Raw genomic sequence first — 15,709 nt, 5'->3', positions numbered from 1 at the left:
CTTTTCATTTTCTGGTTCAATTATATTTTGGTCCTATTAAGTTTAATTTTTTATTATTATTTCTTTCAGATTTTCTATTGTTCAAATTAAGTCTCGCCATAAATGTGTCTATTTTAAAATGAAGGGATCAAAACTACATATTAAACAAAAACAATTAAGCAGTTGAAATAAAAGTACATAACATTTTTACTAACCTTATCAATACCACTAATTTAGTTGATACCCAAGAATCTTTGTAGAGAATCCTTGATCCATTTAAATAGGTTGCTCTTGCAACGATTGAGAATAAGGAAAACAAAGTTTTCCTTCAAAGTAATGAACAAACAATATCTTTGTGTTCGTCAACTTTCCTGAGAATTTTTATTTCTTCAGCAACTAGAGTTGGACTAACAAGATGGTTGACAACTCTTAGTTGGCCCTCACACACACACACACACACACACACACACACACATATATATATGTATGTATGTATGTATGTATAACTTGTGAGACAACTAATTCATTGCTTCCTTTGCTAATTTTTTTGTCAGAATATAAACAATTGTGTCCACTCGCCATTAGATGGTGACCGAGGAAACTATTGAGGTTCAATTGTCAGAATTGATAGGGGGCAAAATTTTCAGACGAAGAGGTTACAAAAAAATCAATTTATATTATGACAAAATAATTAGCAAAAGAAGCAATGAATCAATTGTCTTAAAGAGGTTATATGAGTTCCAACTAAGAGCCATCAAATGTTTGTTGTTGGTGTAACTCTAGCTAATCAAATCAAGAAATAACAATTATCATTAATTCAAATAAACACAAAAATATTTTCGTACATTTGGCGTGTGGGGTTGAAGACTCGCAGTATAGTACAAGGATAATATTCTACATAAGATTTTGTATGTCGATAGAGATATCGTACACGGATATGCAATTAAGATTGTAGAATTGTTTTACATGAAAACTAAACAAGTTTATTTCCAACCCTAGGCATATGGTAAAGGCTATGGAAACTAACAATAATATACAAAAAGAATCTATTGTCTATCATGAAAGCAAGTCAGATTCATGTTATTTCACTTAAGTTGTGATGGAAGCTTGCTTGAAAAGCTTAGGTTGGATCTTTGAGCTTCATTGAGGTCCTTCAATGGTGATTTTCAGCCATGGAGTTGCAACGGAAGATAAAGGAGAAGAGGTGAGAGAAGGCGCCATCCACTAGGGAATAAACCATGGAAGAAGAAGCTTCACCACCAAGAAAGTGTCTTGGATAAGAAGCTTAGAGAGGAAACTTCAATGGAGGAAGATAATGAGAGAGAGAGAAAGTTGCATGGGAATGAAGGAAAGAGAAGGAGAGAAGTTGAACTTTGAAGTGTGTCTCACAAGACTCTCATTCATCAAAGTTACCATAAGTGTTATACATGCTTCTATTTATAGCCTAGGTTTCTTCCTTGAGAAGCTAGTGTTACACCCCTCCAATAGCTAAGCTCACCCCATGCCAAAATACATGAAGGAAGAAAGTTTCCTTGAGAAGCTTCCTTCGGGAGCAAGTGTTACACCCCTCCAATAGCTAAGCTCACCCCTCCAAAATACATGAAAATACAAAAAAAAGTCCCTACCACAAAGACTACTTAAAATGTCTTGAAATACAAGGCTAAAACCCTATACTACTAGGGTACCCCTAACTTGTAGGGTAGGTTGCCCTTAATTTGTAGGGTACCTTACAAACTTAAAATGACCAAAATACAAGGCCCAAAAGAAAGACAATATATTCTAATATTTACAAAGAAAAGTGGGTTTATACTTAGCCCATGGGCCCAAAATCTACCTTAAGGCTCATGAGAACCCTAGGGCCTTCTCCTACATCTCTAGCTCAATCTTCCTAGAGTCTTCTATCCAACGCCCTTGGGGGGTAGGATTGCATCAAGTTGGACATAAGCCACCGCATGTGCTATACTGAGACTCAAGAAATTCAGTTTATGATTTCAAAAGCTCTAGGTAAAAGAATGTCAAACAAAATTACATGTAGCCCATCGTTGTCAGCTTGGAGAATGGATATAACATTTTTATGTTCCCACACACCAAATATTTGATGAATGGGGAGTCAAAAACTCCTTGATATGAAGTTATGGCATTAATGTGGTCATCATCATGCAGAATCGTCATCTTTGTTATGTTCATGAAAAAGTCATAATTCACAACATCGTTCATGTAGTCGAACGAAGGATCAACCCTTTTGGTGAAATTGCATATCAAACTTCACCTTGACTAAAACCAGTAGGGTTGCTACCACTACAGTGCCACTCATGTAGAATGTGCAGTAGAGTTTGTACTTTGAGTTTTGACTTCCTTTGATTGATGGATCATTGACTGAAAGAAAAAGAAAAAATAAGGTTAAAAGATGCCTCAAAATAAATGAGGTAAACAACATGATAGTCTGTGAACAAATTATTGTAATTGGCTATAAACTCATAATCCATACTATCCAGCTCAGAATCCCAAACTTGCTCAACATCTAAACACCAAATTCTTTTTGTGTGCCCATAAACTAGATGAGGGTTCTTATCATCTAGTGTATAACTTGTTGGAATATCTTTAATTTGTATTCTCAATATGAAAGCTACAAATTCATATGTCTATAATCTTGGACAATTCACCAAAAGCCCTAGGATCTACATTATGTTTGATTATTAAGGATTAGATAAAATACTTGAATCAATAGTTGGTTCTTGATCTAAGTGTTCCTTGACATTTGTTGCAAGATCTTTGCGGCTATCCATCACGATCAGGAACAATGACATAATGGTTCTTCCTCAACCAGAACCTCTTTATTCCTCAATAGGACATTCGTAACTCTTTAGATATGGAGAAGAAAAACTATGTGTAATGACTCAATATATTGGGGGACCATAACCTTCTTATAGCGTGTTAAACTAATAGGGTTCTCATTATTCCCTAATGGGCCAACACTGACATATGCTCATTTAAGTTCATATTATCTTATTTAGTTGTTTGACAAACTCACTTAATTTGACCACATAAAAAAAATCCACTAATGTTAAATAACTAATATAATTGTCTTATAATATTAGCCCACATTAATTATTGGAATAGAAAATTCCAACAATCTCCCACTTTGGGCTACATATTGTAACAATTATATAAAAAATCATTAGGTGTGCATCTGTACACTATTTACCTTTAAACTTTCACCTTAACAACCTGGTCCATATCATGTATCAATAATGGAATCACTACAACTTTCGTCACTACAACAAATGTGACTAGACCCCAATGACCACCACATCAATACACTCAATGACATGGGTCAATATGGATAAGCAACATAAAAATACATGCAATGTGATCTCAGTCATGCCTATTTCCAATTGGTCCAACTTAAGTCTTTAGCGAGATCAATCTTAAGTCCTTAAGTACAATTTAAATATTGCACTTAAACAAACAAGTTTCATAATAAACCTATAAATTATAATCTTTATTTATGCAAAAAATCGAATACATGAAATTTGAATCCAAACATAGAACATAAAGACTCCCACTAAACCAAGGCAACAACTAAAACAACACCATACAAGCAACATATATGCTCACATTTTAAGTGTCAACCATTAATTAGTGGGTTAGCTAACATATTGTCATCACAATGTGGGCCACGACGAGATGACGAAATAAAATTATTTAGATAAATAAATAAATTATTTTCCAAAAAATGGAAAACTTGAGGAGTTGCCATCAATGTTTATTTAAGGAAAACATAAAAAAAAACCAAAAAGGATAAGAAATGGTCTACTGTTTGAGGAAAAGGATCCGGGAGTCATTTATGCACGGGGAAGGTGTTAGCACCCCACGCGCCCGTCATGAAAACAACAACCTTTAATTAAGTGCGCTATAAAATAAAGTGACTTTTAATTATTTATCTTCCCTTGAAAACATAAATTATATTTTGTTATATTTTCTTTTATTTAGAAAGGGAAATCAAATTTTAGTTATAGAAACAAAAGAGATTTTATTTTATTTTTAGATTTTATTTTTTGTCAACAAGGGATTTGCCCTCGCTCCTACATATCCTCAGGTGGTGCAATGAGGAAATTAGACTTACGTAATATTTTTTATAGAAAAAGAGGTTGTGTGTTGAGTTGATTTTATTTTATTTTGAAAGGTTTTGATTTTGTGGTAAACTTTGTCAAGTCAAGCAAGTTGGAGACCCAACATGATATTCATAAAATTTACTCACACTTTATTGAAACACTGCCAAGCAAGTCGGAGACCCAGCATGGAGTGTATGCAAAAAGGAGAATTGAATGATCATTTATTTGGGAATTTTATCTTTTTTGGAAAAGACCTTAGTTTTGTGGTAAAATTTGTGAACTCAAGCAAATCGGAGACCCAACATGTCATTCACAAAATTTACTCACACGTTATTGAAACACCACCAAGCAAGTCGGAGACCCAACATGGAGTGCACAAAATGAAAACTAGTACTAAAAAATGTTAATGCGGATTTGCAAAAATAAATAAATATTTGACATAATGCTACGAAATCAGATAAATAGAATGGAAATTGAAAGATACAAAATAGAAGTGAGGAATACAATTAGTGATTAAGGATGCACGATTGAAACGTGGGAAAAATATTGGATCGAGTGGCCTTGGAATAATTAAGAAGGGGGGTTGAATTAATTATGAACATGTCTTGACTAATTAAAAATTTATCCTTCTTAATGTTACTAGATTCAATTAGGCTTTACAACTAAGTTATGAGAAAGTAAAGAATAGAAACAATAAATTAGACAAAAGTAAAGAGGAAATAAAAAGTACATAGCAGAAATTAAAGAGTGTAGGGAAGAAGACATACTGGTTTGGCAACAACCCGTGCCTACATCCAGTCCCCAAGTAACCACCAGCTCTTGAGATTTCCAATAACCTTGTAAAATCCTTTACAAGCAAAGATCCACAAGGGATGTACCCTCCCTTGTTCTCTTTGAACAACTAAGTGGATGTACGCTCCACTTGAACTGATCCACAAGAGATGTACCCTCTCTTGTTTTCAATATAACAACCCAAGTAAATGTACGCTCTATTTGTACCACAAAGGATGTATGCTCCAATGTGTTAAGACAAAGAATTCTTAGGCGGTTAGTCCCTTGAATATTTGTAAGGGGAAACAAAAGATATCTCAGGCGGTTAGTTCTTTGAAATTTTTTGTTTAAAGGGAAAGGGAAGAATCAAAAGAATTCTCAAGCGGTTAGTCCTTTGAATATTTTGTCAAGAGGGGGAAAGGGAGAATCAAAAGAATTCTCAGGCGGTTAGTTCTTTGAATCTTTTGTCAAGAGGAGGAAGGGATGAAAAGATAACACACTTTTGTTTTCTGTAGAATTTCCACTTGCAGAAAAACAAAGTTTTGAAACAAAGTTTAGAAATGCTTTTTGGCAAAGAAAAAGCAACGAGCAATGGTTAGAGAAAGATTTTGAAAAAGAATTGTTTGGAAGAATATCATATATATTTTTTGAATGTGTGCCAAAGTCATGCTTTTATAGACTCTTCATGTCTGGTCGAAGAAACCATTGGAAAAGTTGTGACTTTAGAGAAAACCATGTTAAGAGTTATAACTCTTAACTTTTTTCTTCAAAACTGTTCACTGGTAATCGATTACCACAAAGGTGTAATCAATTATACAATGTATTTTACGAAAAGTTGTGACTCTTCACAATTGGATTTGAATTCCAACGTTCAGATTCACTTGTAATCGATTACTAATATAGTGTAATCGATTACACTGTTTGGAAATCATTTTGGAACGTTGCAAACCATTTGAAAACATTTTGAAAACCAAACTGGTAACTAGTAATCGATTACTGATAACTGGTATTCGATTACCAGAGAGTAATCACTCTGGTAACTTAGAAAATTTTGAGAAAATTCTTTTATAAAACAACACTGTGTTATTTGGTTTTTGAAAAAATCTTTTAATACTTATCCTATATGAAGTCTTGACTTGTTGCTTCTTGATTTCTTCTCTTGAATCTTGAATCTCGGATTGGATTCTTGATGCTTGATCTTGAAGTCTTGAATCAATCACTTGGGCTTTTGGCATCATCAAAATTGCTTGGTTCATTATCATGAAATTTGCTTCTACAAAAAATAAAATGAATAACAAGATATCTACAATGCATTATTAATTAAACTAACTAGCTAGACAATGATTAAAAAAATCACATTGAAGAATAAAATAAACGATAGAGACCATAAAGAAATAAAATAGAAAAAATATATATCCACTAATATTTATAGTTATTTTTATTTTTCTTTTTTTAAAGTCTAAGGGTTGACTTGGACTTAGTCAACATTGACGAAATGTTGACATGGCAGACCTAGTCACCATCCTAAGTGGCAGGGGTGCACATATGAAGAAAGGAGTGTAACCATCAATTTTATTTTATTTCGGACTTCACAAAAAAAATGAGCTGGGCCAAAATAAAAATGGTGCATGTATGGAAAATGAGTGTAAATATCATTTTTGTTTTATTTCAGGTTTTCCAGATAAAAGGCTAGGCCCAAAACAAGAAAAAAGAGTTGCATGTATTATGGACGGGGTGTAAGTAACATTTCTATTTTATTAAAAAGAACAAAATAGAAAGGGTGCATGTATGAAAAATAGGGTGTGAATAATGTTTCTATTTTGTTTCAGGCTTTGCAAAATGGGCTAGGCCCAAAATGCAATAAAAAGGTTCATGTATGAAAAACAGGGTGTAAATAATGTTTGTATTATATTTCAGGTTTTGCAGAAATGGGCTTGGCCCAAAACAAATAAATGGTGTATGAATGAAAGATAGAGTGTAAATAACATTTCTATTTTATTTAAGGTTTTGCAGAAATGGGCTAGGCCCAAAATGAAAAAAATTTGCTGCATGTATGAAAATGGGGTGTAAATAATGTTTCTTTTTTATTTTAGGTTTTGCAGAAATGGGCTAGGCCCAAAAAGAAAAAATGGTGCATGTATTAAAAAGGTGGTGTGAACAACAATTATTGTTTTTTTTTCTGCATTTTTTTGTTTTTTATAAGGGTTGGGTTGGAATCAGATCAGGGCAACCTGGCCCAACCCACGATTATGCAACAGGGTTGGAAAACCCTAGTTGCCTCGCACAAAAAAATGGTGTAGCCAACTCGGAAACCACCGGGATGGGTGGTGCGCTGCCCGTGGCACCACTGGTGTAATGTCCAGTGGCGCGAGGTCGCCACGAGGTCGGCTACAGTATGACAACAATAATGGCAGAGGTTTTGTGGTGGTGCAAACAAAAAAAGAGAAAAAGAAATAAAAAATCGAAAGTGATAGGGCCCTTAACATCACCGGGGAAGGGCACACAGACGCGAAGCTACCACGGGATAGCAACAAATGATGGCGACGGCATGAGCAGAGGCACCGCAGCCTTGCCGGAGTTGGCAATAGAAAGAAGAAAAACAATAATCATTTGAACAATGAGACCAAATAAAGGGATAAGAAAAAAAACCCATTAGCGTTTTTTTGTAGTTAAAAAATGTCCAATTCCATGCAATTGAGAAAATTCTCAATTAATTCATTTTAAAATGACAAGTTTGGGATTCCGAAAAAAAATGAGTAGTGAAAATAATGGTAATAGCAACTACTAATGAAAGAACAACAAACACACCATGCACAATTTACCTTTATAGTAAATTTAAAGACCTAAACAAGATACCTAGTACACAATTAATCTCCAACCTTTGGATTGAAATGACTAACTGCAAGTGGTACTCTCAACGCAATGATCAAACACTGGTGATAAGTCCTATCGAACAATGGTTGTCTTTGGACATTCCATTGTTCACATGGAAAACTATTCTAATGATAAATCTTGTCAAATAATGATTGTCTTTAGACACTTTATAATTCACATGGAAAACCAATCCTTGTAATCACCACACACTTAACATCCCGTACATTTAATTATCTGGTCAAATTGTGTCTTCCTTTCAGGCTGAACACAATTCGCAAGAATAATCTACGCAACAGAGGTTACTTTGACAACATGTTATTTCAATTAGTCCAATAAAAAATACCAAACAATTTAATTGAAATGGATGGTCTTAAATTTACACATAAGCGTACAAAACCAAAAATTGTATGTGTACATTATTGTTTAATGATTATATAATCGTTAAACAATCCTCAGGTGAAAAAGAAGTATTTCCAAAATAATTTTCAATTTCACAAGGCTTTGTATATTATATATAATCGTAAAATATTAAGTCCAAATTACCATAATAAAATTGCATCACAACTATATATAATCAACCCACCAGATTCAATGTAATTTTTTTAAAATATGCTAAATAATATCTCATTATATCCAAATGACTTTAGCGGTTGATTAAAAAATAGAATAAAATACAATCATATTAATTTCCAAACCACCTGCACCTATAGATACTAGGATATATACTAATATTGTATCCAAATCAATATTTCGTACATTGACCTTGTATCAGCCATAAGCCATCTACTTAGTCAATAACAAAGAACCATTCATATATATATATATATATATATATATATATATATATGTAACAAAAATGCAAATATTTCTAATAATAGATCCATCACAAGATATTCAGCACAACTTTAATTTCTAGTTTTTGGACAAAAAAATTAATTTGTAATTGTTACTCTCAAGATCAAATATTCACATTTAGTTTTGTCAAATAATAGTCTTTCTTTGGATTGACCATTATTCACATGAAAATACTTTATAATTGTCACATATTTATCATCATTAGTATGTTATTATTTAGTCAAATTGTGTATTCCTTTGGGCCGAACACAATTAACATAAATAATCCCATACTAATATATATGTAATTTTAATCAAATCAAATTTCACAATAGGAATTATTTTGGAAATATATTGTATCAATCAATTTAATTAAAAAATTACCAAACATACAAAAAAAAGGGAAGAATTTGTAACTACTGAATTTACACCCAATCATAATAGTAATAAATATAAAAATATTAATCATGAAAAGTAAATATCATATTCTTAAATTATGAAAAATAAATATTGAATCTATAAATAATGTTATCACACTATATCAAATTTATAATAACATCAAGACAATGACATTCAAGGATTTCCAATGACACATAATGTTTTATATAGAAAAACTTGAATCCTAACAATCAAACAATGAAGACATGCTCTAATACCACTTGTTGGAATATCTTTAATCTTTATTCTTTATGTGGAAGCTAAAAATTTACATGTCTATAATATAGGACAATTCACCAAAAGTCTTAGGATCTACAACATGTTTAATTATTAAGGATTATATAAAATATTTGGATCTGTAGTTGGTTCTTGATCTAAGCATTCTTTGACATTTGTTGTAAGATCTTTGCGGCTATCCATTACGATAACGAACAACAATATTATGGTTCTTCCTTAACCAGAATCTTTTTATTCCTCAATAGGACCTTCGTAACTGTTCAAATGGGAAAAAGAGAAACTATGTGTGACGGGTCGGTATATTATAGACCATAGCTTTCTTATAGTGTGTTAACTTAATAGTTTTCATTATCCCCTAATGGGTCAACATTGACATCTGCTCATTTAAGTCTATATATCTTATTTAGTTGTCTGACGGGTTCACTTAATTTGACCACATAAAATAAAACTCACTAATGATAAATAACTAATATAATTATCTTATGATATTAGCCCAAATTAATTATTGAAATAGAAAATTCCAACATAACTTTGTATGAAGTCACAAACTAAAATTATTTATGCTTATCTTAATAACTATGCAAAGATTTATTCATTAGAAATTATAGTTAAAATTATCAAAATAGATATGCCAATAATCTTATGATAGAAAAAAACAACATACTAGTATTTACAAGACAATGCTACAAGACCTTTAAAGTACAAAGAATAATCAAGAACAAACAATTTTTTCAACTTCTATCATTGAAAGAGATGCAAGATTTGTTGAAAAGACAGATAAGATATCATGGAAATAGAAATGTAGACCTAATTATTATTTTTAATTATTGAAATACTTACTTAAAGAAACCAAATTCGAAGGAGAAGTTGTTGTCGAAGAGAGAAGAGTACTCAAACAATGGTTGTAGAGACCTCAACACGAGAGAAGCGAAGAAAATGTTGACAGGTCTCGTCATCACCTCCATGCTGGTGCAAAGGTGTGAATTACCTCCACGCTGGTTCAAAGGTGACACAAAACACGAGAAGCAAAAGAGGTAGGAGAAAGGAGTTTAGGTGTTTTTGAAACTTTACTCCTAGGTTTTCTTTGGGCTAGATTATTGTTTGATCTTCTAATTTATTTTCAAAGTTTGATATGGTCCTCTAATAATTAAATGATTCAATTTTGTCTTGTAATTTAATAGCTAGAGGACCAAATCAAACTTCAAAAATAAATTAGAGGACCAAAACAATAATTTAGCTTCTTTTTTATGTGTCATTCTTTTCATTTTATTTATATAATTTAAATTAGAGGTCTATTTGTCTGCACATTGGTCTTAAGACAATTGTAATACCGTGATTGAATCATACTAGAATGAGAGGGATTCAAAGGTTGTACAGGTATGAAACTGTATAATCAAGGATGACTTAAAGAAATTAATTGATACTACTTATACCAACGAGATATATTTACTTTTCGGTAGTTTATCCCTAAGAACTTTATAGTTAAGCATGTTTGGCTTGGAGTAGTTATGAGATGGATGACCTTCTTGAAAGTTTCCTATAAAAGCGCGTGAGTGAGGAAAAAAACATGCAGAAAAGTCTTGTGTTGGTTTGTGGGGATAATTATTGATTTTGAAAGCAACCAAAGTACATTGTCGAGGTCTCGAAAATGACTACCTACGGAGAGTTCTGATCGATGGAGAATTCTGGCCAACAAGGATGTTGAGTGAAGTTAGAATGTAAGCCATCAAGATGTCAATAATAAGAAGCATTACAACAATCTCTAGCTTAATTTCTGAGTTTATCATTAATTTGTTTGATTATTTTCATTTTATGAGTTTATCATTGCTTAATTTTTTCTTTAATTTGAGCAATTTCATTTTTTAGTCCCTCACATTTTACTTTATGTCCCATCTTATCTACGAATGAAAAATGTGTTACTCTGGCGTATTTATTTAAAAATATTTTAACACTTTATATGAATTCTTTTATCGTAGAATAAATTTTTATTTTAATTATTAACTATTATTTTTTTCTAAATAGTCCTTAAATTAATAAAATTATATAAAAAATTCTTAATATATTTAAAATTTATCAATTTAATTTCTAAATCGATATATTTATTAAGAACTAATTTGCAATATTTTTCTATGATTTCTAATTCTTGAAAATTATTTATATAATTTTTTATTGTTTAAACTGTTCAGGAGAAATAGTAATTAACTAAAGGTGAAATTGGTGGTTTATTCTTTATCTAACGTATGTTGTGTTTTTCGGACTTACTCTTCCACCCAATGAGTGCAGTGATTCAGTGATACCCAAGCACTGGAGTAGAGATTGTATAGTGACTAGTGAGTAATGTCTACTCCCCTTTTTCTTTCTTTCTTTCTTTTTTTTTTTTTTTGGTGATTTCACCTCTTGATAGAATTGGATATGGACCAACTCGGTCTATATAAGTCTACATGTACAGGGGTCAAATTAGACGATCAATGAGATAAATTTATGCATATTTTAAAAAAAGTTAATATTAATTGAATTAAATGTTGTAGTTGTTAGAGGTGACCAAAATAAACTATGATATCCATATGAGCTATTGTGTAATTGAGAATATGTGAAATTTCATCTCAAACTTATATTCATCTCAATAGTAAAAAAAAAAAAAACTAAATTCGCATGGATATAATTGATTTAGGTTAAAAATAGTTTGAATTTAATTCAAACTCAAAACAAAAAAAAATACAAATCTTATATTTTATAATTTTAAAAAGTTTTTATTATCGATTTATTGAATATTTATTTAGGATTTAAGTTGTTTCCTTGTTGATGATGAAGTTTATTTCCTATCGTCGCAATACCTTTAACTTATTTTATCACTTTTAACTGAAGTAAAACAATTATTATATGGTAAATGGTCCTTCTTTTTTTTCTTATTCGAGAAAACAAGAAAAATAATGAAAAGAGAAAATAAAGTCTGCAATAGTAATTATATAATGATTTTTTTTTATTAAGAAACACGAAAAATTGTCATTTGATCGGGAGATATGTGTCTTAAAATTATGAAATGTTTGGGTAAAAAATTTGCTAAAAATTATTATATGAAATACTAGCTAACAAACTCATGATAAGTACATGTCTTGATCATTTTAAAATATCAAAATATTTTTGAATTGTTCTAGTATATACTTTTGTTATTGTGATGAGTTCCAATAAAAGATATTTCAACATTTTTTTAATGAAAATCTGTTATTCTTTAAATTTTCCTGCAATTTGTGCTTGGCAATTTTTTCGTATTATATGACAGTTCTTAAGGGGGAAAAATCCTGTGTTTGACATTTACTTGTCTGCTATGATTTCTTATTTCTTTCCTTTTTAATGAATGCAGTAGCAAGCTTCCATCCTAATTGTGTTTGCATTACTTCTTTTCCTTATCATTTGATATTTTTAGTCCAAAAAAGAGCAAACAATCTAATCAAAGAGCAAACAATCTAATCACTTTGCTCTCACTTGAATTGATGCTACATTTAACCTTCTTACAAACTGATGAAAATTATTATCAAGGTTGAGATAGAAATTCCCCGATCCTTATTATATGATGGTGTAAGTGAGCCAAGTCTCACATAGGTGTCGAACTGTCGATGAATCCTAACTTACCCATTTAATATTATACATACTCTCTCACCACACTCAATGCATATATTCTTATCTACATCTTTAGACAGTAAACACTCTAAGAACCTACCATATTAAAAAAAAAACAATAGTAATTGCACAGTTTAATCAAAACAATAAATATACTCACAATAAACAACAGTTGACATAGTTGACATAAGTGATAGCGTCTTGTGTCCTTTAATCAAATTGTCCAATATTTGATTTCTAGATGATCATTGGGTATGAAATAAATCGTGTTAAAAGAAAAATATTTATCTTGTGTGTGTTCACGGTTTCCGACAAAGATTAATCATTATCGGCAGAAATTACTTTATACCAATACATAAATAAATATAAACAAAAACAGATGAGGAAATTTTGTAAAAGAACTTGCAGCTAAATGCAACATTTTAGAAGTAAGATATTATCATCATAAAGTCATAGATATGAACTCAAGGTTCAAGGAAGGAAAAATAACAGGACACAGAAAGAGAGAAACGAGAAACAGTTGTGTGGTCCCCACTGAATAATAAAAACAAAAGGGTGGCTCTCTGAGACTCAGCAACAAACCAATAAAATGGGATTATCCTTCGTTCCTTATTTGTTTTCTTTAACATAATAACAACCACGGGAATGAACCGCTCTGACATTTACCCCTAAACAATACACAAATGCCTTCACTCTTTGTCACTTACCCCTAAACAATACACAAATGCCTTCACTCTTTGTCACTTACCATTCCATTGTTGAACCAACTTGATCACTCATTTTATGCACAATAGGATGAAGAACCTTAGTGTCTTGCAGGAGATTGGTGTGTGGGATAGACCTTTCTGAAACTTAAGTTTGAGTATTCAGTGTAAGAAATGAAAAGGGGCATGCAAAAACTGAAAGGTTAAACTGTGGTTACAAGCAATTCCCATCTCTCTATTGCTCCTCCTCCACCCCTTCCAATCTCAATTCACAGGTTCCAAAACTCTAATCAGTACCACTCCCCCACTTTGAGATTCACTCAATGCCAACCAAAACCAAATGTTCCTCACATCCAACAAGGACTTGACATCAACCTCAATGAAACACAACAACTCCATGGCCACTTCATCAAAACCAGTTCCAATTGCAGTTATCGAGTCCCTCTTGCAGCACTTGAATCCTATTCTAGCAATGCAGCAATTCATAGCTTCCTAATAACGTCTTACATCAAGAACAACTTCCCTGCAGATGCAGCGAAAATCTACGCCTATATGCATAGAATAGACACTGAAGTGGACAATTTTATCATACCACCGGTTCTCAAACCATGTTGTCTTATCCCTTCAATCCTACTAGGACAAGAGGTTCATGGTTTTGTGGTGAAAAATGGATTTCACGGTGATGTTTTTGTGTGTAATGCTTTAATCATGATGTACAGTGAGGTTGGAAGCTTGGCATCAGCACGGCTAGTATTTGATAAGATTCATAAAAAAGATGTTGTTTCTTGGAGTACTATGATTAGGAGCTATGATAAGAGTGGGTTGCTTGATGAAGCTTTGGACCTTGTGAGAGATATGCATGTTATGAGAGTGAAGCCTAGTGAAATTGCAATGATAAGCATCACACATGTCTTGGCAGAAATTGCTGATTTGAAATTGGGGAAAGCCACACATGCTTATGTAATGAGAAATTGGAAGTGTGGAAAATCAGGAGTTCCTCTAAGTACTGCTTTGATTGATATGTATGCTAAATGTAAAAATTTAGCTTATGCAAGAAGGGTTTTTGATGGCATGTCTGAGACTAGTATCATTTCATGGACTGCTATGATTGCAACCTACATTCATTGCAATAATTTGAATGAAGGTGTAGGACTGTTTGTCAAAATGCTAGGAGAAGGTATGTCTCCAAATGAAATTACAATGCTTAGTTTTGTCAAAGAGTGTGGCACAGCAGGAGCTCTGGAATTAGGAAAATTGTTACATGCTTTCACATTAAGAAGTGGATTTACCATGTCTTTGGTTCTAGCCACTGCTTTTATTGATATGTATGGCAAATGTGGTGATGTTAGAAGTGCAAGATCTGTTTTTGATAGCTTCAAGAGCAAAGATTTAATGATGTGGAGTGCCATGATTTCAGCTTATGCACAAAACAATTGCATAGATGAGGCTTTTGATATCTTTGTTCACATGACTGGTTGCGGAATAAGGCCAAATGAGAGAACCATGGTTAGCCGCCTTATGATATGTGCAAAAGCTGGATCACTTGAAATGGGTAAGTGGATCCATTCCTACATAGACAAGCAAGGAATTAAGGGAAATATTATTCTTAAAACTTCTTTGGTGGACACGTATGCCAAGTGTGGAGACATAGATGCACTGCTTGCTGCGGCCATGGACCGTGATGTTTCAATGTGAAATGCCATGATATCTGGTTTTGCAATGCATGGTCATGGTGAGGCAGCATTGGAACTCTGAAGAAATGGAAGCACTAGGGGTCATCCATAATGACATCACATTCATTGGAGCTCTTCATGCTTGTAGTCACTCAGGATTGTGGCAAGAAGGGAAGATACTATTTCATAAAATGGTTCATGAATTTGGGTTTATCCCAAAAGTTGAGCACTATGGTTGTATTTGGATCTCTTCTTGCTGCATGCAAGCTTCACAAGAATATCAAACTTGGGGAATGGGCTCTCATTAAAAAGCTTTGTTCTCTCTTCTAGGGCGCGCGCAGTAGCCTCTCCATCACATAGCAACTCTCCCTCCTTGGGTGACGCCCAGTGGCCTGGCCACCATTAAAGAGCTGCTTCCAACTTCGGTAGATGCTGGTAGTTTTCCAACCACGATCTGTGATGCAAG

The 15,709-nt window shown here is 32.6% G+C and overlaps 1 protein-coding gene across 1 annotated transcript; it reads left to right on the top strand.

Moving 5' to 3' along the window:
• Nucleotides 1-14,122: 14,122 nt before the first annotated feature.
• On the top strand, nucleotides 14,123-15,265 carry LOC102667863 (pentatricopeptide repeat-containing protein At1g11290, chloroplastic). Its single transcript, XM_026125111.1, has one exon. It carries the CDS (start codon nucleotides 14,123-14,125, stop codon nucleotides 15,263-15,265), a length of 1,143 nt encoding a protein of 380 aa, XP_025980896.1.
• The last annotated feature ends 444 nt before the right edge of the window (nucleotides 15,266-15,709 follow it).

The sequence above is a fragment of the Glycine max genome, chromosome 13 (assembly GCF_000004515.6).
Source record: "Glycine max cultivar Williams 82 chromosome 13, Glycine_max_v4.0, whole genome shotgun sequence".
NCBI lineage: Eukaryota > Viridiplantae > Streptophyta > Magnoliopsida > Fabales > Fabaceae > Glycine > Glycine max.
Note: the sequence above shows the minus strand (reverse complement) of the source record. Positions and strands in the feature narration are given on the sequence as shown.